This window comes from Heterodontus francisci, chromosome 41 (assembly GCF_036365525.1).
Source record: "Heterodontus francisci isolate sHetFra1 chromosome 41, sHetFra1.hap1, whole genome shotgun sequence".
Lineage (NCBI taxonomy): Eukaryota > Metazoa > Chordata > Chondrichthyes > Heterodontiformes > Heterodontidae > Heterodontus > Heterodontus francisci.
In genome coordinates, this window is record NC_090411.1 from 17,503,788 (window position 1) to 17,524,057 (window position 20,270).

General features: G+C 42.5%; 2 protein-coding genes across 2 annotated transcripts in view; both read left to right on the forward strand.

The window, feature by feature from the left end:
• The window catches only part of srebf2 (sterol regulatory element binding transcription factor 2), a 73,105-nt gene extending 57,301 nt beyond the window's left edge, over positions 1-15,804 (forward strand). Inside the window, exons 17-19 of the mRNA XM_068019392.1 lie at positions 2,083-2,268; positions 10,477-10,588; positions 13,803-15,804. Of these exons, the coding sequence (XP_067875493.1) occupies positions 2,083-2,268; positions 10,477-10,588; positions 13,803-14,023 (519 nt within the window). The 3' untranslated portion in view covers positions 14,024-15,804. The remainder of the gene's footprint in view (positions 1-2,082; positions 2,269-10,476; positions 10,589-13,802) is intronic.
• A 949-nt stretch (positions 15,805-16,753) lies between these two features.
• On the forward strand, positions 16,754-17,280 carry LOC137353619 (profilin-3-like). Its single transcript, XM_068019968.1, has one exon. The coding sequence runs from the start codon at positions 16,846-16,848 to the stop codon at positions 17,257-17,259; it is 414 nt and encodes a 137-aa protein (XP_067876069.1). The 5' UTR covers positions 16,754-16,845; the 3' UTR covers positions 17,260-17,280.
• Positions 17,281-20,270: the final 2,990 nt, after the last annotated feature.

Here is a 20,270-nt window from a genome sequence, read left to right on the forward strand (position 1 = left end):
GCCACCATCTGCCTCTTTAGGCTGACATAAAAGATTCCATGGTTGGTTGGTTGTTTGTTCTTTGAGGCAAAGATAACCACGTCCGTCATCTGGGGTGTTTGGTAGGATTCTGGTGGGTACATAGGTGACTACTAAGGCTGATCTGTGCCTGGAAGGTTCTGCTGTTAATAGGGTAGGATACCACAGACAATTGAGTTTTGGACGAGCTGCTGGCTCAGGATTTCCTCTCCTTGCATTTTCTCTCTGCCTCTGATATGTGCTTGCTTTTGGAGGAGGCCGCACCCTTTGTTATTTGGTTGTGCCAGGTACAGCGACCCTGTGCGAGCTTCTCCCAGGACTTGGAGTCGATATCAGAACTCCTATGAGAAGCCTTTAGAGTGTCTTTGTAGCACTTCCTTTGACCTCCAGGAGCGTGCACCCCAGCCTCGTGCTCTCCACAGAATATTTGCTTTGATAAGCGAGTGTCAGGCATTCTGGCTACATGACCAGCCCAACTCAGTTGTGACTGTCTGTCTTTCTCAATATGGTGTCGATGCTTGGCATACCAGCTCGGGTGAGCACCTCAGTGTCTGGTATTTTCTTTGTGCCATCTGATCTTTAGAAGCTTCCAAAGGTAGCTCGAGTGAAAGTGGTCGAGCTTCTTGGCATGCATGATACACAGTCCACGTCTCGCATGCTTAGAGCGGAGTGGACAGGACTTTCAATTTGGTAGGCAGACTTACTCCTCTTCACTCCCAGACTGATTTTCGAAGTCTACCAAAGGTTACACTTGCTTTGGCAATTTTTGCATGTGTCCCGTCATCGATACAGACAGCTCGAGAGAGTGTGCTGTTGAAACTTATCCGGTGCTGACAGGTTTTGGTCATGGATTGAAACGTTGGACTCGAGATAGGGCTTTCCTCAAACAGGCTGGTACATTACTTCAGTTTTCTTTGTGCTAAGCGTAAGACCAAAGTTGTCACATGCATTGGAGAATCGGCAACTAGGGCACAGTCATCAGCAGGCAGAAAATTGTGAAGTATGTCCTTGGAGACCTTGGATTTTGCCCGGAGTCACCTCTGATTGAACAGCTTCCCGTCCATGTGCAATCTGATTTCGATGCCAGGATCACCGTCATGGAAGATATCGGAACGCATGGCAGAGAAAAACATGCGGAAGAGGGTTGGTGCTAGCACACTGCCCTGCTTAACTCCATTAGTGACTGGGAATGAGTCAGAAGACTCTCCATCATCCAGGACACATGCAAACCTACCGTCATGGAACTGTCGAACCATTGTGATGAATTTCTCAAGGCAGCCAAATTTCTCCCATTATCTTCCAAAAGCCCTCACAACTGACTGACTGTTTCGAAGGCCTTGGTCAGGTCAACAAACGTAGCGTAGAGGTCCATGTTCTGTTCTTGGCATTTCTGATGGAGCTGTCTAACTGCAAACACCATTCTGTTGTACTTTTTTTTTGAAAAACAGCATTCATCCCTCAATTAGAACAGTTTAACAGGTAATTCAAGTCATTGCTATTTGTTGTGATTTACCAAGCACAAATTGTCTGTCACCTTTGCCTGCAAAACAAACGTAATTGCACTTCAAAAGTAATTCATTAACTGTGTAGTACTTTGGGATGGACATAAATACATGGGTTTAAATTGAATGCAAGTGTCTTTTTTTGAGTTTATAATGTTGAGTTAAAATATGTATAGAATTTGTAAGCACTAACTGCAATTTATGCAAAAATGCTGTAAAACAAATGAGAAAATGGAGAAAAGCACAAATTCCAACTTTTGAACATAAAGGTGATTTCTCATTGTTATTGCCCTTCAACATGAATGAAAATATGATTTATTTTGAGCAATCAAGTAACAGATAGATGCACTAAACTGTTGTAAAAGTTTTATTTTATGTCCAGTCGCTTCATTTCAATTTTTTTAAGCTGGATGGTTGATGCAAAATGTAAAAAGAAAGTTGCTGACTGTGAAATAAGCTATTTAGCAAGAAGGTTGGGGGGGGGTGCGGGGGGTGGGAAGAAAACTTGGCTGTCACTGCTGCCTGTCTGAAGATAACATTTCTGTTTCTTTCTCCTTGGCAGGCTGTGCAGTTGTTGGTCTGCGACATTTTGCTTTCAATTCGTACAACCCTGTGGCAGAAACAGGCGAATTCCAGCGAGGCTGTGGGTGAGACCTACCAAGCTTCAAGTCCAGAACTGAAAGGATTCCAGCGAGACCTGAGCAGTCTCCGGAAACTTGGCCAAACATTTAAGCCTGCGCATCGTAAGGTAAGCGACAGAGCCATGTGCAGATCCTTACAGTTCATACACATTGGGGTTATTTGACCAAGTAACACACCAATAACAGAAGGTTGTGGGCACACTGCCCTGAATTTTTTTCTAATATGACTTTATTGCTGGTAATAAGTTAGAATACATTTGTTCCAGGTTAATTTTATACTTTATCTATTGTGCCAGTTTATTCCAATGTATTGTATGTTGTTAAGGAAAGAGTGGTACTTCTCGAATAGTTTATTGTCTCAGAGCACTTCAGATGCATTGAAAGTGCAACAGTTGTTATTTAAACAAAGAAGGCATGTTGGCCCAGGGGAGAACGGTCTTATGCTTTTCAAATGGTGCCACATAATTTTTAACATCTAAAAAAGCACCAGAACAGCCATATCTGAACCAAAAAGTGGTGCTGCCTCAATGCTTCACCGCAGTCGTCTAGTCAAGTCCAGGAGTGTGATTTGAAACCATAAGCTTTTGACCTAGTCAGAGAATTTTATCATTCAAACCAAGATTATTCTATCTTTTATATGTAATGTATCCAGAGACTTGAGCACACAATCCTGGCTGGTTCTCCAGTGCGGTACTGAGGGAGTACTGCACGGTCAGAGGTGTTTATTGTATATTAATTGTGTTTAATTGAATGTCGGTGGTGGGCAATAACTGGGGATTCACTTGTGCTCCTATAAAAAGGAACAGACTGAAACTGGCTGTTGGGTTAGGAGGTGCATGCTTGTATTATGTATCTCTGTAAATAATTGCTTATAAAAGTGTGTAAAGATTAGCTCCAGTTGTATCCTTCACCATTTGGATTTCTGGTGTGTAACAGGAGGTGCCATCTTTCAGAGGAGATGTTAAACCATTGTGCAGTCTGCCCCCTCAAGGGTGAATGTAAAAGATCCCAGGGCACTCTTTTTTTTTTTGAAGGGACATTCGCCTTGGTGTCCTGGCCAATATTTATCCCTCAATCAACATCACTAAAAACAGCTTATCTGGTCATTATCACACTGCTGTTGAGAGCTTGCTGTGCGCAACTTGCTGTGCCTTTCCTACATTACAGCAGTGACTACACTTCAAAAGTACTTCACTAGCTGTAAAAATGTTTCTGGACATTGTGAGGTCATGAAATGCACTATAGAAATGCAAGTCTGTCTGTCTTTTTATACCACTTGTACACTAAATGCTGATAAACTTGTATTGATGTTGAGTTGTCTAAATGACAACATTGCAGAAATGCTGATTAATGAGTACATACACCAATCTTATTTTGCCTCGAGCAGAATTTCATTATATGTAAGAAAATAAGAAATAGGAGCATGAGTAGGCCATTTGGCCCCTCGAGCCTGCTCTGCCAATCAACAGATTGTGGCTGATCTGATTGCCTTGTCTCCACTTTCCTGCCTGCCCCCACATAACCTTTTACTCCTTTTTAGATCAAAAATCTGTCTATCTCAGCCTTCAACCTCCACTACTGTCTGGGGTAGAGAATTCCAAAGATTAACGACCCTCTGAGAGAAGAAATTCCTCCTCATCTCCGCTTTAAATGGGAAACACCTTATTCTGAAATTGTGCCCCCTCTATCTAGATTCTCCCCCCCCCCCCCCCCACAAGGCTAAACATCCTCAGCATCTACCCTGTCAAGCCCTTCAGAATCTTATATGTTTCAATAAGATTACCTCTCATTCTTAACTACATTGAGAATAGGCCCAACCTGATCAACCTTTCTTCATGAAACAGCCCCTTCATCCCAGGAATCAACCTAGTGAACCTTCTCTGAACTGCTTCCAATGCAAGTATATTCCTCCTTTAGTAAAGAGACGAAAACTGTATGCAGTACTCTGGGTGTGGTTTCACCAAAGCCCTGTACAATTTTTGCAAGACTTCACTACTTTTATACTCCATCCCCCTTGCAATAAATGCCAACATTTCCAATTGCCTTCCTAATTACTTGCTGTATCTGCATGCTAACTTTTTGTGATTCATGTACAAGGACATCCAGATCCCTCTGTACTGCAGCGTTCTGCAGTCTCTCCATTTAAATAATATTCTGCTTTTCTATTCCCACCAAAGTGGACAACCTCACTTTTTTCCACATTCTACTCCATCTACCAAATTTTTGCCCACTCACTTAACCTATCTCTATCCCTTTGCAGACTCTTTGTGTCCTTCTCACAACTTGCTTTCCTACCTATCTTTGAATTGCCAGCACTAGAGAAGGGAGTAATTCCATATTAGATAACAGACTGAGAAGGACTATGAGGAATTCAAAGACAAGATTGCAATGCATGTATGTAAACACATAAAGTGTGGTGAATAAGGTTGGTGACCCACAAACACAAATAACAGTAAGGAATATGATTTTGTGGCAATAACGGTTTTAAAATGGTGAGGACTGGGCGCTTAATATACAAGGATATAAAGTGTCCAGAAAAGACAGACAAGGAACAAAGGGAGATGGGGTGGCAGTACTGATTAGGGAAGATATTGCAGTGTTGGAAAGAAGAGATGTTGTTGAGGGGGCAAGGACAAAATACATACGGTTAGAGTTGATAAGCAAAAAAAGGTATGATCATGCTCCTGGCAGTATTCTATCGGCCTCCAATTAGAGAAAGATAGAGGAGCAAATCTGCAGGAAATCACAGAGATGTGCAAGAACTAGAGTGGTGATATTGGACTTTAATTACCTAAATATCGATTGGGATAATGTTAGAGGAAAGGGAAAGGAGGAGGAGGAATTCCTGAAATGTGTTCAGGAGAACTTCCTTGATGAGTATGTTCTCAGCCCAACTAGAAAGGAGGCATTGCTGGATCTGGTGCTGGGAAATGAGGTGGGCCAAGTGTAGCAAGTGTCTGTGAGGGAGCACACTTGAGTAAGAGTGATCATCGTATCATAAGGTTTAGACTAGTAATGCAGAAAAGCAAAGAACGATATCAGATAGAACATCCAGATTGGAAGTGGAATAAAAACAAGAAATGCTGGAAATACTCAGCAGGTCTGGCAGCATCTGTGGAGGGAGAAGCAGAGTTAACGTTTCAGGTATGTGACCCTTCTTCAGAACTGGCAAATATTAGAAATGTAAAAGGTTGTAAGCAAATAAAGTGGGGGTGGGGCAAGAGATAACAAAGGAGAAGGTGTGGATAGGACAAGGCCACAGAATAGCTGACCAGAAGGTCATGGAGCAAAGATATGTTAATGGTGTGTTGAAAGACAAAGCAATAGTACAGAAAGGGTGTTAACGGACTGAAAATTGAACAGCAAGATGAAATAAAATAAACACAAAAGAATATATATAAAAAAGGAAAAAGAAAATAATAACTAAAAATAAAAGTTAAAAGGGGGGGCCCGTCATGCTCTGAAATTATTGAACTCAATGTTCAGTCCGGCAGGCTGTATGTAGTGTGCCTAATTGGTAAATGAGATGCTGTTCCTCGAGCTTGCGTTGATGTTCATTGGAACGCTGCAGCAATCCCAGGACAGTGATGTGAGCAGATTGGAAGTGGGCTATTTTCAATGCGATGAAAAGGGATCTAGCCAGGGTAAAATGGAGCAAAAGACAGTCAGGAAAAACTCTAACAGAACAATGGGTTATCTTTAAGGAAGAGATGCTTCAGGTACAAGCTAGGTATGTTCCAACGAGGGCAAAAGGCAGGGAAACCAAAAACAGGGCTCTTTGGATGACAATGATGATAGAGATCATGATGAAACAAAAAAAGAGGGTGTATGATGCATGTCAAGGTGAATTCTTCAAGTGAAAACCAGGCCAAAGGGGAGGTGAAGAGGAAAATAAGACTGACAAGGAGACAATATGAGAATAGAATGGCAATGATTATAAAGGGGAACCCAAAAATCTTCTATAGGCGTGTAAATAGTATGCTGATAAAAGAAGTGGTTTGCGGCCTATTAGGGACAAAGAGAGTAATATATGCCTAGAGGTGCAGGACAAGGCTAGAATACTTGAGTACTTTTGCATTGGTTTACTAAGGAAGAGGATGCTGACAAAACATTGGTAGAAGCAGAGAGAGTAGAGGCAATGGATAGGGTAAAAATTGAGAGGGAGGAGGTACTGGAATAGCTGGCTATGCTTAAGGTAGATAAGTCGCCTGGTCCAGATGGCTTGTATCGCAGGTTACTAAAGGAAGTGGGGTAGAGACAGTGGAATGGCTTGCCATAATCTTCCAATCTTCCCTAGATATGAGGGAGATGCCAGAGGATTGGAGAATGACAAATGTTGCCTTTATTCAAAAAAAGGGTGTAAGGACAGTCCTAGCAACTACAGGCCTGTTAGTTTAACATCAGTGGTGGGTAAGGTTTTAGAAACAATCATTGAATAATTCAACAGGCACTTGGAGAGATTCAAGTTAAGTGAGAATAGCCAACACAGATTTGTAAAAGGCAGATTATGCTTGACTAATCTAATTGTTTTTTTTTGATGAAGTAACAGTGAAGGTTGATGAAGGGAATGCAGTAGATGTTGTCTATATGGATTTGAAGAAAGTGTTTGATAAAGTACGAAATAAAAGGCTGATTAACAAAATTGAGGCTCATGGAATAGGAGCGTCAGTGACAGCTTGGATAAAATGTTGGCTTAAGGACGGAAAACAACGAGTTGCGGTAAATGGTTATTTTTCAGACTAGAGGATGGTGGACAGTGGTGTCCCCAAGTGCTTAGACCATTGCTTTTTTTGCTATATATAAATGACTTGGATCTTGGAATACAGAGTAGAATTTCAAAATTTGCCAATCATATCAAACTTGAAGGAGTGGCAAAAATGAGGATGATATGAACCACCTGCAACAGGACATAGGATAGACTAGCAGCATGGGCAGGCAAGTGGCAGATGGAATTTAATACAGAGAGACTTGACATGTTGCATTTTGGCAGAAGGCATGTATACTTAATGGCACAATTCTAAAGAGTGTTCAAAAACAGAGGGACCTGGGGGTGCATGTGTATCGATCTTTTGCTTTTGAAGGTGACAGGACATATGGAGAGAGTGGTTTGCAAGGTATGTGGGATCTTGGGCTTCTTTATTAGAGGCATCGATTACAAAAGCAGGGAAGTTATGCTGAATATTTATAAAGCTCTGGTTAGGCCCCAACTGAAGTCCAGTTCTGGTCAGCGCACTTTAGGAAGGATGTGAGGGTCCTTGAGAGGGTGCAGAGGAGATTTACCAGAATGGTTCCACGGATGGGGGATTTTAGTTACAAGATTATGTTGGAAAAGCTGGTGGCATTCTCCTTGGAGCAAAGGAGAGTGAGGGGAGATTTGATAGAGGTGTACAAGATTGTGATAGGCTTAGATAATTTAGACAAGGAATAGCTGTTCCCATTAATTGATGGTACAATGATTAGGGGAATGAGAGTGGTAATGACGTGGAACAAGGGTGTTTCCACTTCCACCAATCAATGATTTCAAAAGGAAATTGGATGGGCACTTGAAGGAAATACACTTGCAGGGCTACAGGGATCAAGTGGGGGAGTGGGACTGACTGGATTGCCCTGCAGAGAGCTGGCATGGACTCGATGGACCGAACAGCCTCCTTCTGTGATGTATAGGACTATGACTGTCCATTTAATCAAAAAATGAAAGTGAGCAGAAATAGATCAGATAAAACCAATGAATATTGATTTTTTTTTTAACAGTTGTTAACTTTAGGACAACTCAAAATGACCACCTTTAATACTCACAAGTGGTGTTCGATTAGTATCATTGTAGGATTTAGCAGGGAAAGGCTATTTCTCCTCGTTGGGGGTGTCAGTGCCAACAGATGAGGATAGATTTATTCGAACAGAGGGTTATTGGAGCATGATAGGCAGCAGTTGGTTGAGGCAGAGACCATTGCATTGGATAGATATTTGAAACATAGGAAGATGCAGAGCTATGCGGAGAGAACCCTGGGCTGAGATTAGTTTTGGGATTCATCTAGAAAAGAACCAGCATAGAAAAGAAGTTTGCCACATCCCGTGCTGTAAACTTAGTCACTTACGGCACAGAAGGAGGCCATTCGGCCCTTCGAGTCCATGCCGGCTCTCCATGGAGTTATGCAGTCCATCCCACTCCCCGGCTCGATCCCCTAGCCGTGCAAGTCTATTTCCTCAGGTGGCCCTCTAACTTCCTTTTGAAGTCATTGATCGTCTCTGCTTCCACCACCCTTGTGGGCAGCAAGTTCCCGGTCATTACCACCCTTTGCTTCCTGATATTCCCCCTGCATCTTTTGCCCAGAACTTTCAATCTGTGTCCACAATTTGGGTTTTCTAATGCAACCGTATTTCGAAAAAACTAGCACTTTTTAACGTTGTAAAATGTACCAAGTTGCTTCACAGAACGGACGTGGAGGCTTTGGAGAGGGTACAGAGGAGGTTTACCAGGATGTTGCCTGGTCTGGAGGGCATTAGCTATGAGGAGAGGTTGGAAAAACTCTGATTGTTTTCACTGGAATGACGGAGGTGGGGGGGCGACATGATAGAGGTTTACAAAGTTATGAGCGGCATGGACAGAGTGGATAGTCAGAAGCTTTTTCCCAGGGTTGAAGAGTCAGTTACTAGGGGACATAGGTTTAAGGTGCGAGGGGCAAAGTTTAGAGGAGATGTGCGAGGCAATTTTTTTACACAAGGGTGCCTGGAACTTGCTGCCAGGGGAGGTGGTGGAAGCAGAACGATAGCGACGTTTAAGAGCCATCTTGATAAATACATGAATAGGAAGGGAATAGAGGGATATGGGCCCCGGAAGTGCAGAAGGTGTTAGTTTAGGCAGGCATCAAGATTGGTGCAGGCTTGGAGGGCCGAATGGCCTGTTCCTGTGCTGTACTGTTCTTTGTTCTTTGAATGTTAGCAAAATTTGACATGGAGCCACATAAGGAGATATTAGGACATGTGAACAAAATCTTGGTCAAAGAGGTAGGTTTTAAAGAGCGCCTGAAAGGAGGAGAGAGAGGTAGCGAAGCACAGCAATTTGGAGAGAGAATTCCAGAGTTTAGGGCCCTAGGCAGCTGAGGGCTCGGCCACCAATGGTGAAGTAATGAAAACCAGGGATACACAAGAGACCAGAATTGGAGGAGTGCAGAAAACACAGGTGATTGTGAGGATGGAGCAGATTATAGAGATAGGGTAGGGCAAAGCCATGGAGGGCTTTGAAAATAAAAGGATGAGAATTTTAAAACAAACTGTTGCTGGGCTGGGCCAATGTAGGTTAGCAAGCACAGGGTAGATAGGTGAATGGGACTTGGTGTCAAGTGTAATATTGTGTTTAACAGATTATACAGTTGTGTTTTTTTTATTCATTCATGGGATGTGGGCGTCGCTGGCAAGGCCAGTATTTATTGCTCATCACTAATTGCCTTGAGATGGTGGTGATGAGCTGCCTTCCTGAACCGCTGCAGTCCATGTAGGGTAGGTACACCCACAGTGCTATTAGGAAAGGGGTTCCAAGATTTTGACCCAGCGACAGTGAAGGAACAACGTTATAGTTCCAAGTCAGGATGGTGTGTGGCTTGGATGGGAACTTGCAGGTGGTGGTGTTCCCATGCATCTGCTGCCCTTGTCCTTCTAGTTGGTAGAGGTCGTGGGTTTGGAAGGTGCTGTCTAAGGAGCCTTGGTGAGTTCCTGCAGTGTATCTTGTAAATGGTACACACTGCTGCCACTGTGCATCGTTGGTGGAGCGAGTGAATGTTGAAGGTGGTGAATGGAGTGCCAGTCAAGCGGGTTGCTTTGTCCTGGATGTTGTTGAGCCTCTTGAGCGTTGTTGGAGCTGCACCCATCCAGGCAAGTGGAGAGTATTCCATCACACTCCTGACTTGTGCCTTGTAGATGGTGGACAGGCTTTGGGGAGTCAGGAGGTGAGTTACTCGCCTCAGGATTCCTAGCCTCTGACCTGCTCTTGTTGCCATGGTATTTATATGGCTACTCCAGTTCAGTTTCTGGTCAATGGTACCCCCCAGGATGTTGATAGTGGGGGATTCAGCGATTGAATGTCAAGGGGAGATGGTTAGATTCTCTCTTGTTGGAGATGGTCATTGCCTGGCACTGTGTGGCGCGAATGTTACTTGCCACTTATCAGTCCAAGCATGGATATTGTCCAGGTCTTGCTGCATTTCTACACGGACTGCTTCAGTATCTGAGGAGTCGCGAATGGTGCTGAACATTGTGCAATCATCAGCAAATAGTTTTGTCGTTGTACTTGACGTTCTTCTACCATTTTTTTTTTAAAGATGTTTTTGCATGAAGCGACTGTACGATTGATGGCGGGCGCAAGCCCAACTCGAACCCACCAGCTTCTGGAGCACAGTCTGAGGAGACGAACATCACACTCCATCCAACAAGGTGAATACATTTTATGCCAGTCGGCCAGCTTCCACTGCTGCAGGTTCTTGTGTACAATCCGGTAGGTCTTCCTGACAAGAGACAGTATTGTTGCAGATGGAAATATCATCTTACTTTTCAACGGTTTTAAAACTCGATACATTCTGCGCATAGCCTTGTATCTTTTTATATTCATAGAATCATACATCAGGAAGGAGGCTATTTGGCCCATTGTGTCTGTGCCAGCTGTTTGAAAGAGCTATCCAATTAGATCCACTCCCCTGCTCTTTCCCCACGGCCCTGAAACTTTTTCCTCTTCAAGTATTTATCCAATTCTCTTCTGAAAGTTGCTATTGAATCAGCTGCCAACATTCTTTTTAGGCAGTGTGCTTTAGGTCACCGTAACTCACTGCATTTAAAGAAAATCCTCATTTCCCCTGTGGTTCTTTTGTCAGTTATCTTAAATCTGTGTCCTCGGATTGCTGACCCTACAGCCACTGTAAACAGTTTCTCCCTATTTACTCTGTCAAAACCATTCAATTTTGAACATCTCTATTGACTCTCCCCTTAACCTTCACTGTAAGGTGAGCAATCCCAGCTTCTCTAGTCTCTCCACGCAACTGAAGTCCCTTATCTCTGGTACCATTCTAGTAAATGTCCTCTGTGCTCTCTCCGAGGCCTGGACTCGATTTCTAAAGTGCGGTCCCAGAAATGGCTGCAGTGCTCCAACTGAGTATTTGTAGCAAGGATGTTCAGAAGATTTTGTTGCTGTGCGTATGTGGAGTTTTTTTTCAATGGATGCTAGTCATTATTTAGAAAGCTGATACGCATGTACAAAGTAATAACTTCCAAATCAACATGAGAGGCTGTGCACACATGGGCTGTTGAGTTTAAAAAGGAACAGTAATCCATTGAATTGTCACATAACCTCCTTCATCCTCGCTTACAATTACTTCAATAGCCTCACATCACCCAAATGCCCCAGCTCCACATTCTCTACTTTTTTGCTCTGGTCTACTGTTCATCTCTCTTTATTTTTCCTCCCCTCTTCATCTCTACTATCAAGCCTTCAACTGTCATGAACTTGAACTCTGGAATTCTTTTCCTTGCCCCACTGTGCTTTGTGATCTTTCCCTCCACCTGCAAAAACCTCCCCAAGGACTTGCCTTTTCAGCTAGGCCTGTGGTCTCCTTCCTTAAGTCTTCCATCTCTTGTTCAGTGTATCATTCCCTCTTTGTAAATTGCCTTAGGACAATCAATTATGTAAGTTACAATATAAGTGGCATAGTAACAGTTTCAGGCAGAAAGAGACCTTTCTAGCTGACCTATCCACAGTTGTTCCTTTGTACATTTCTAATAACCCTGAATCCTGCTTATTGAAGAGAATGTGTTTAGTTCCTTCTTTAAATCCATTAAGGTTTTGTGTTCCACCACCGCTGCCAGTGATTTGTTCCACATACTTACAACAACAACTTGCATTTATTCAGTAAAACACCCCAAAGCACTTGATAGGAGCGTTATTAGACAAAATCTAACGCTGAGCCACGTAAGTAAGTATTAGGACAGGTGACCAAAAGCTTGGTCAAAGTAATTGGTTTCAAGGACCAAGTTAAAGGAGAGAGAGGCGGAGACGTTGAGGGAAAGAATCCCAGAGCTTAGGGCCCAGGCAGTTGAAAGTACAGCCGCCAGTGGTGAAGCAATGAAAATGGAGGATGCACGAGAGCCCAGGATTGGAGGAGCACAGGCATGTCGGCGGGCTGCAGAGCTGGAGAAGGTTAGCGATAAGAAGGGTAAAAATAGTTTCTCTCTATCTACCCTATCAACTTCTTGAATCATTTTAAATACCTCAATTAGATCATCCCTTCATCTTCTATACTCCAGTACTAGTGTAGTCGATGTGAGCACCAGGTCTTATAATTTAACCCTTTAAGCCCTGGTATCATTCTGGTGATTTTGTGCTGTATCTCTTCCAAGATCAGTTAATATCCTTCCTGAGGTGGGCTACCCAGAACAGAATGCAGTACTCTAAATGGGTTCATTGGTTTTACCTGTCCACTAGCTTTTGGTGATTTCTGTACTTGGATCCCTAAATCTCTCTGCTTCTCCACAATTTCTCGCTTCTCACCATTTGGAAAATACTCTGACCTATCTTGCTTGTGTCCAAAGTGGATGATCTCGCACTTCTCCACGCTGGGCTCCATCTGTCCATTTTGCCCACTCAATTTATCACTGCAACTGTTTGCCCCTGTCTATAATATTTACATGATGCTATCAGCAAACTTGGATATGGGCTTTCTAGTCCTTCATCTAAATCATTGATAAATGTAGTGAAAAGTTAAGGACCCCACCACAGATCCCTGCTGGACACCACTAGTCACCTAATAAATTCTAGTTACTTCTCACAATCCTCCTTAAATAATGGAGTGACATTGGCAGTTTCCAATCCAAGGAGACAATTTCTGAATCAAGGGAGTTTTGCAAGATTCTGGAATGAAACAGAAGGACTTGGGTGGTTTCAGTAAATAGACAGATATCCCCTTTATAAAGTTTAAGATTATTATGGAGCTATTTTGCGGGCTGTACTTAATGGTGAGAGAGTCATGGCCCTGATTGTCTATTAAAAAGGGTACAGGCAACAGGACAGCAGGCACACAGTTTTGTCCCACTCTGCTCCATGTGTCAAGTGATGTGCTGATTATATCCTCTCTGAGCCAACTTTATAAGCTTCTGGTCTCTATTCAGCTGCGTGGCAATTATGATTACTCTAAAACTTTTGGCTATTGTCCAGTGAAAAAATTCTTGAGTACAGGTTAAGGATGGAGTTTAAACTGGAAAAAGAATATCAAAATTAAATCCAACTTTCAATCACAAATCCAGTATTCCTGCCCAAAACAGTGGCCTTTAAAATGACACAGTTTAGCATATATACTCTAAGACATTCATTACAAATCCTTTTGTTTTCCATTGCAGTTAAGGTGATTACTTTAAGAAGTGATGCAACTCTGTTACAATAGCAAACAATAGAATCACAGAATAGTTTAGCATGCTGATATTTGCAAAGCAAAATTTCAAGGTCAGTTTTTCAAAAATAAATATTGGAATACCTGATGCCGCACAACAGGATGTAGGTTCACCACAATCTGTACATATTTGGAATTCCAATAAATGAACCTCTACAGCATTAAGTGCGAACAGAGTTGTAAAAGTATTTTATACTTTTATTTTTAAATTACAGGTGAATTGGACGCTCTTCCAGGCCAGAGAGAGCGAGCGACAGCTATACTCCTGGCATGCCGTCACCTTCCCCTCTCGTTTCTTTCTTCTCCGGGTCAGAGAGCAGTCATGCTGGCTGAGGCTGCACGTACACTGGAGAAGCTTGGAGACAAGCGATCTGTCAGCGATTGCCAGCAGGTGATCATGAAACTAGGCAGCGGCACCACAATCGCAGCAAGCTGATAAGTGCGACGCCACATTCCAGCCTACAGAAGATGTCTTTACCCTCTGACTGGATCGTACTGCCATGTCCTAAACAACGAATGAAGGCACCAGCATGTGTTTCAGCGTTTAAATAATGGGAAAATGCAATTTGACAAATTTACTGGAAAAGATATTTTCACAATTTTACTGACAGTTGAGATCACAGTTTGAGTGTGAAGGTTGCCTTTCACGGATTGCTAATGATCGAATAGTTCATTTCTGAGTGGTCCAGTATCATTTTTCATTTGCCCCCAATGCCCCTCCCTCCTGTTCCTACTGCTCTGACACTGGTACACCACTGAAGAGGGCCATTAGCGCATTGTTTCCTTATTTATTGCTCAGTTCCATTCTCTGGATGATGCAGTTCTCAATCTGAGGGTATAATTGGCTGGTATCAAAACTCCCATTTGCTTAATATTTTAAATAATTTCTTAAATTGTTACCACCTCATACTCTACTCTTGGTGGTAAATTTTGGGAATGTAAATTATCACGAGTGTTTGGAACAGTCATTTGTTTTAGATTTCATATCTATATAAGGGCACAAGAATTTTTAAAAATCCGAATGCCCATAAAAGCCAAACGAGCCTGCCCCTTTTATAGATCAGCCCTGTCTAGCTGCCTTCTCACTGTATAATCTTAATACTTTGCCCATAGACGCATCGGATTGACCTTTGAACCCACTTGTACTGCCCGTTTCGAAGGCCCACCCTGGTAACTTATTCCGCAGCTTTACCTTTATTGCTGCCGTGTTTTAATGAGAGTATTTTCTTTTTCAAATTTCCAGGATCAGTTTTGATTCAGGCTCGAGCAGCTCCTCCACTGCGAATATCTGAAAGATGTACACCAGTCTTTATGGAAATAGCACGACCCGCTAGGTTCTGCTTTTAAGTCTTACTTTCCCAGCACTAACGCACACCAGTAGATGTGGACTGACACTCGTCTCAAAGGGGTGATTCCACTTAGCCCCATTCCAAAAACCCTCTGCAAGTCACAGTAAGCTTGAGTTTAAAAGGTAGCTTTAGGCAGATACATTTGGTGTAGTTTAAGTTTAGGATCGATTGGACATTATAGAAACAGTCTTTGCCCATCAAAACAAAACATAATCAATGTTTGTAATTCACAGGTGCAAGTCCAATTGTATTAACAAGCTAATGAATTTTGAATAGTGATGGAGTCACAATTGTTGATTTTAATGGTATATACAGAAGGATAAAAAGTGGTTTTAGATCATTGGTGTTCATTACAGCTTTTAAATATCATTAATTATCTGGGCAAAATCAAAAAAAGTGCCATAAAAATGAATGCTCGGACGTCTTAGAGGTGATTTGTGAGATTTTACCTGGTGGACCTAAGCAGCAACAAAAAGGTTAAATACAAATCCACTGCAAAACCATTATTTACTCCCGTACCATTTCATAGTTCAGTAAAATAAAAAGTAGACCCATCTTGCCCAGTAATCATATCAAAGCAGATACATGTATACAAAAAATGACTGCGGTTTCCCTGTACGAGGAACAGTGCAAAGGCTGTACATAAGGAACAGGCTGCTTAGTTAGATCGTTCTGTCCATGATTTTCCTCTGCTGCATAGTTGCTGTAAATATTTAGTAAGTGTAAGTACCTTGTTTATTTCCCTGGTTGGGCATGTGTAAACATTTTTTCTAATTATGGTTGGTATTTTATTTAAAGGATAAATATAATGAATGTGTAGAATGATTGAGGCATTTTTTCCAACAGAATAAAATACTTCAGTGCCGAATAGTCTTCTGGAATTGCTTATTTTGTGATGGGGGCATATCCTTTTGTTTTTACTTTCCATTTACTTCCATTGTGTCTTTCTCCACCTTTATCCAAATGATTCCTTTCTCACATAGCTGGTCTCCAGTGTTTTTCCCCATCTCTCCAGGATTAAGGACTCAATGTTGTGGTGATGCATTAGCAGAATGTCCATTTTCCCTGGGTTGACTGATAGGACGCACACAGCTATATGCAATAGGAGTCAAAAATGCCATTTAAGATTGGGGAGTTGCAGTCCAATTCCTAGTGGACAGCATCAAACTGCTCTTAATTCAGCACTAATGGTAAGGGAAATGAAAAATATTACGTAGAATGTGTAGCACAGAAACAGACCAATAAGGCCATCTGGTCCCTGTCTGTTTTTATGCTCTGCATGAGCCTCCTCCCACCCCTCTTCATATAACCCTATCAACATAACCTTCTATTCCTTTCTTCCTCACGTGTTTGTCTAACTTTCTGTGGAAATGCATCTATGCTATTTGCCTCAACTATGTTCTACATTCTCACCATTCTAGGTAAAGTTTCTCCTGAATTCCCTGTTGGATTTATTAGTGACTATCTTTTATTGATGGCCTCCAGTTTTTGTCTCCTGCACAAGTGAAAACATCATCTTTGCATTTATCCTATCAAACCCTTTCATAATCTTAAAGACCTCTATTGGGTCACCCCGATTAGTGTTGAGTAATAATTAGTTTTCACAGGAAAATTGTTCTATCCAAACAGGACATATTTTATTTCTTTGCTAATTAATTTAATAGACTAGATAGTCTCAAAAACCTGTTGTATATTAAATGTATCAAATATCTTATTTGGAAACTAGCGCTGATGAAACAGTCTGACATCTATAAAGAGATGATGTCATAAATATTATTGTTTTGATGTCATAATGATGTGTCACTTTACAAAGCTGTTGTCCATTAACTACTTTCATTTACTGAGCTGCTGTTGGTGAGACATCATTAAGGAGAGTTGTGCTTGAAACCAATCTTGGATCAAGGCGAGGATGTCAGACTGGAAGAATTACATCAACAGTATACTGAAGGATAAGAATGTGGAAGATGCCGCCATTGTAGGCCACGCTGACAACAAGTCCGTCTGGGCTTCGAAGCCTGGTGGTGTGTTGGCCGCCATCTCCCCACAGGAGGTCAGCATGTTAATAGGACAGGACCGCAAAGCTTTCTTACAAACGGGCATCACAATCGGGGGAAAGAAATGTTCCGTCATCCGGGACAACCTCATGGTCAACAATGACGGAGTGATGGACGTGAGGATGAAAGGAGGTCAAGGAAAGAGCATCTGCATCGGCAAAACCATCAAGACCATGGTGTTTGTCATTGGCAAAAAGGGAGTTCATGGCGGAGCACTCAACAAGAAGGTCCATGAGGTGGCCAACTACCTGAAACAAAAAGGCATCTAAAAGAAAGAGCTGTTTGTCAGCCTTCATTTGAGCATAGGGATTTCTAAATGGATGATAAAGTCTACTTGAATACAATCTTTTAATAGTGTCTGATTTTCAGGTATTAAACTACTTTAGTTGCAAAAGTTGTTCTAATGTTGGTCTATGGAACACACTTCACAAGGGTTCACTTAGAAGCAGAGGGGAGAAAGTTTATAGAATGCCATTCACCTCGATGTCGAAGAGCACTTTGTAGCCATTTAATTTTTTTGAAGTGTAGTCACTGGTTATGTAAACATGTGCAGCTAATTTGCATAACAACATACCACAAGTGGCAATGAGATGAATGACCAGTTAATCGATGGTGTTGGCTAAGGGATGAATGTTGGTCAGGACACATAGTAAACTCCCATATTAAAAAAAAAATTCATAAGATTTCACCTGAACAGGCAGAAGGCACCAGTTTCATCCAAAAGAGCACCTCTGGCAATGCAGCACTACCTCAGTACTGCACTGAAGTATCAGCCTAGGTTGACAGGTCATCTGCTGCTGACACCTTCATCCATGCTTCTGTTACCTCTGGACTTGACAATTCGAATGATCTCCTGGCTGTCCACCTTGCGCCCTCTGTAAACTTGAGCTCATCCGAAACTTTGCTGCTTGTAGCTTAACTCCTACCAAGTGATGGTGCAAGTGGCCAGAATTGAATATTGATGGGCAATAAAGGCTGCCTTTGCCAAAGATGCCCACATCCTATCAATGAATAAGAAAAAACATTCTGTTCACCCAAGCACCTCAATTTTAAAATTCTCTTCATTGTTTTCGAATCCCTCTGTAGCCTGACACCTCCCTAGCTCTGCAATCTCTCCAGTCTTACAGCCCTCCAAGATGTCTATGCTTCTCTAATTCTGGCCTCTTGTGCATCTCCAATTTTCTTTACTCTGTTGGCCGTAGCTTTGGCTGCCCAGATCCTAAGTTCTGGAATTCCATCTGTAAACCTTTCCACCTCTCTATATATCTCTCTCTGCTTTAAGACACTCCTGATAACCAATTTTGACCAATTTTTGGTCCCCTATATACAAACTGGGTGGTTTTATTTTAATTAAAAAAATTCAACCTGTGTGGCTCTCAAATTAACACGCCGTGAAATGCTTTGGGACAGGTTACTACCTGAAAGACACTATATAAATGCAAACTTCTTGTAGATTGTGTGGTCGAGTCCGGAGTTGAATCCACAACTTTTCTGACTTCGAGGGAAGACCTATAGCAATCAGCCAAGCTGACACTCCAAGCTGATAGGTTAGCATTTATGAAGATAATAACAGGTCATCAATCTTTTGCCAAAGATGTTAACAGTATAACTTCAGGGCATATTTTTAGTTTTCACATTCTATGTCACGGACAGCTCTAGTCAAGGACGTGAATAGGTGATTTTTCTTCCATATCATTTTCTTTATAACTTTGCGGCAGGAAACAGAATAGTGGTGAGCAGTTGTTTTTCGGACTGGAGAAATGTATATTGTGAGTTTCCCCAGGGATCGGTATTAGAACCACTACTTTTCTCAATCTATGTTAATGACCTAGACTTGGGTGTGCAGGGCGCAATTTCAAAATTTGCAGATGACACAAAACTTGGAAATATTGTGACTAGGTTTGATAATCACTCTTAGGAAGCACCTTGAGAGGTTTTACCACACTGAAGGTGCTATAAAAATACAAGTCGTTGTTACATTGACAGTGTTAATGGTCTTATGTGAAATGAGAATGTTGTCTCCAGTTAGTTCTTTTGGGCACAAGATTGGTGAGGTGAGAGTCTGCCCTTGACATCAAGGCAGCATTTAACCGAGTATGGCATCAAGGTACCCTAGCAAAACTGGAGTCAATGGGAATCGGGGAAAACTCTCCGCTGGCTGTACCTAGCACAGGAAGATGGCTTTGGTTGTTGGAGGTCAATCATCTGAGCTCCAGGACATCACTGCAGGAGTTCCTCAGGGTAGTGTCCCAGGCCCAACCATCTTCAGCTGCTTCATCAATGACCTTCCTTCAATCATAAGGTCAGAAGTGGGGATGTTCACTGATGATTGCACAATGTTCAGCACCATTCGTGACTCCTCAGATACTGAAGCAGTCTGTGTAGAAATGCAGCAAGACCTGGACAATATTCAGGCTTGGGCTGATAAGTGGCACAGAAGTGCCAGGCAATGACCATCTCCAACAAGAGAAAATCAAACCATCTCCCCTTGACATTTAGTGGCATTGCCATCGCTGAATCCCCTACTATCAACATCCTGGGGGTTACCATTGACCAGAAACTGAACTGCAGTAGCCATATAAATACCATGGCAACAAGAGCAGGTCAGAGGCTAGGAATCCTGAGGTGAGTAACTCACTTCCTGACTCCCCAAAGCCTGTCCACCATCTACAAGTCAGGAGTGTGATGGAATACTCTCCACTTGCCTGGATGGGTGCAGCTCCAACAACGCTCAAGAGGCTCGACACCATCCAGGACAAAGCAACCCGCTTGATTGGCACTCCATGCACCACCTTCAACATTCACTCCCTCTACCACCAAAGCACAGTGGCAGCAGTGTGTACCATCTACAAGATGCACTGCAGCAACGCAGCAAGGCTCCTTAGACAGCACCTTCCAAACCTGCGACCTCTACCAACCAGAAGGACACGGGTAGCAGATGCATGGGAACACCACCAGTGCAAGTTCCCCTCCAAGCCACACATCATCCTGACTTGGAACTATATCGCCGTTCCTGGGTCAAAATCCTGGTACTCCCTTCCTAAAAGTACTGTGGGTGTACCTACACCCAAGGGCTGCAGCAGTTCAAGAAAACAGTTCACCACCAACTTCCCAAGAACAATTAGGGATGGGCAATAAATGCAGGCCTAGCCAGCGACACGCACATCCCATGAACGAATTAAAAAAGCTGCCCAAAATGCTTCTAATTTGACACTGTCACGCAGGAATCATGGGAATAGAAGCAGATCATGGAGGGGTGAGGAGGGTAATGCACTTCTGA

Excerpts from the sequence above, each read along its gene's own strand:
- LOC137353619 (XM_068019968.1), top strand. The coding sequence starts at position 16,846 with ATGTCAGACTGGAAGAATTACATCAACAGTATACTGAAGGATAAGAAT.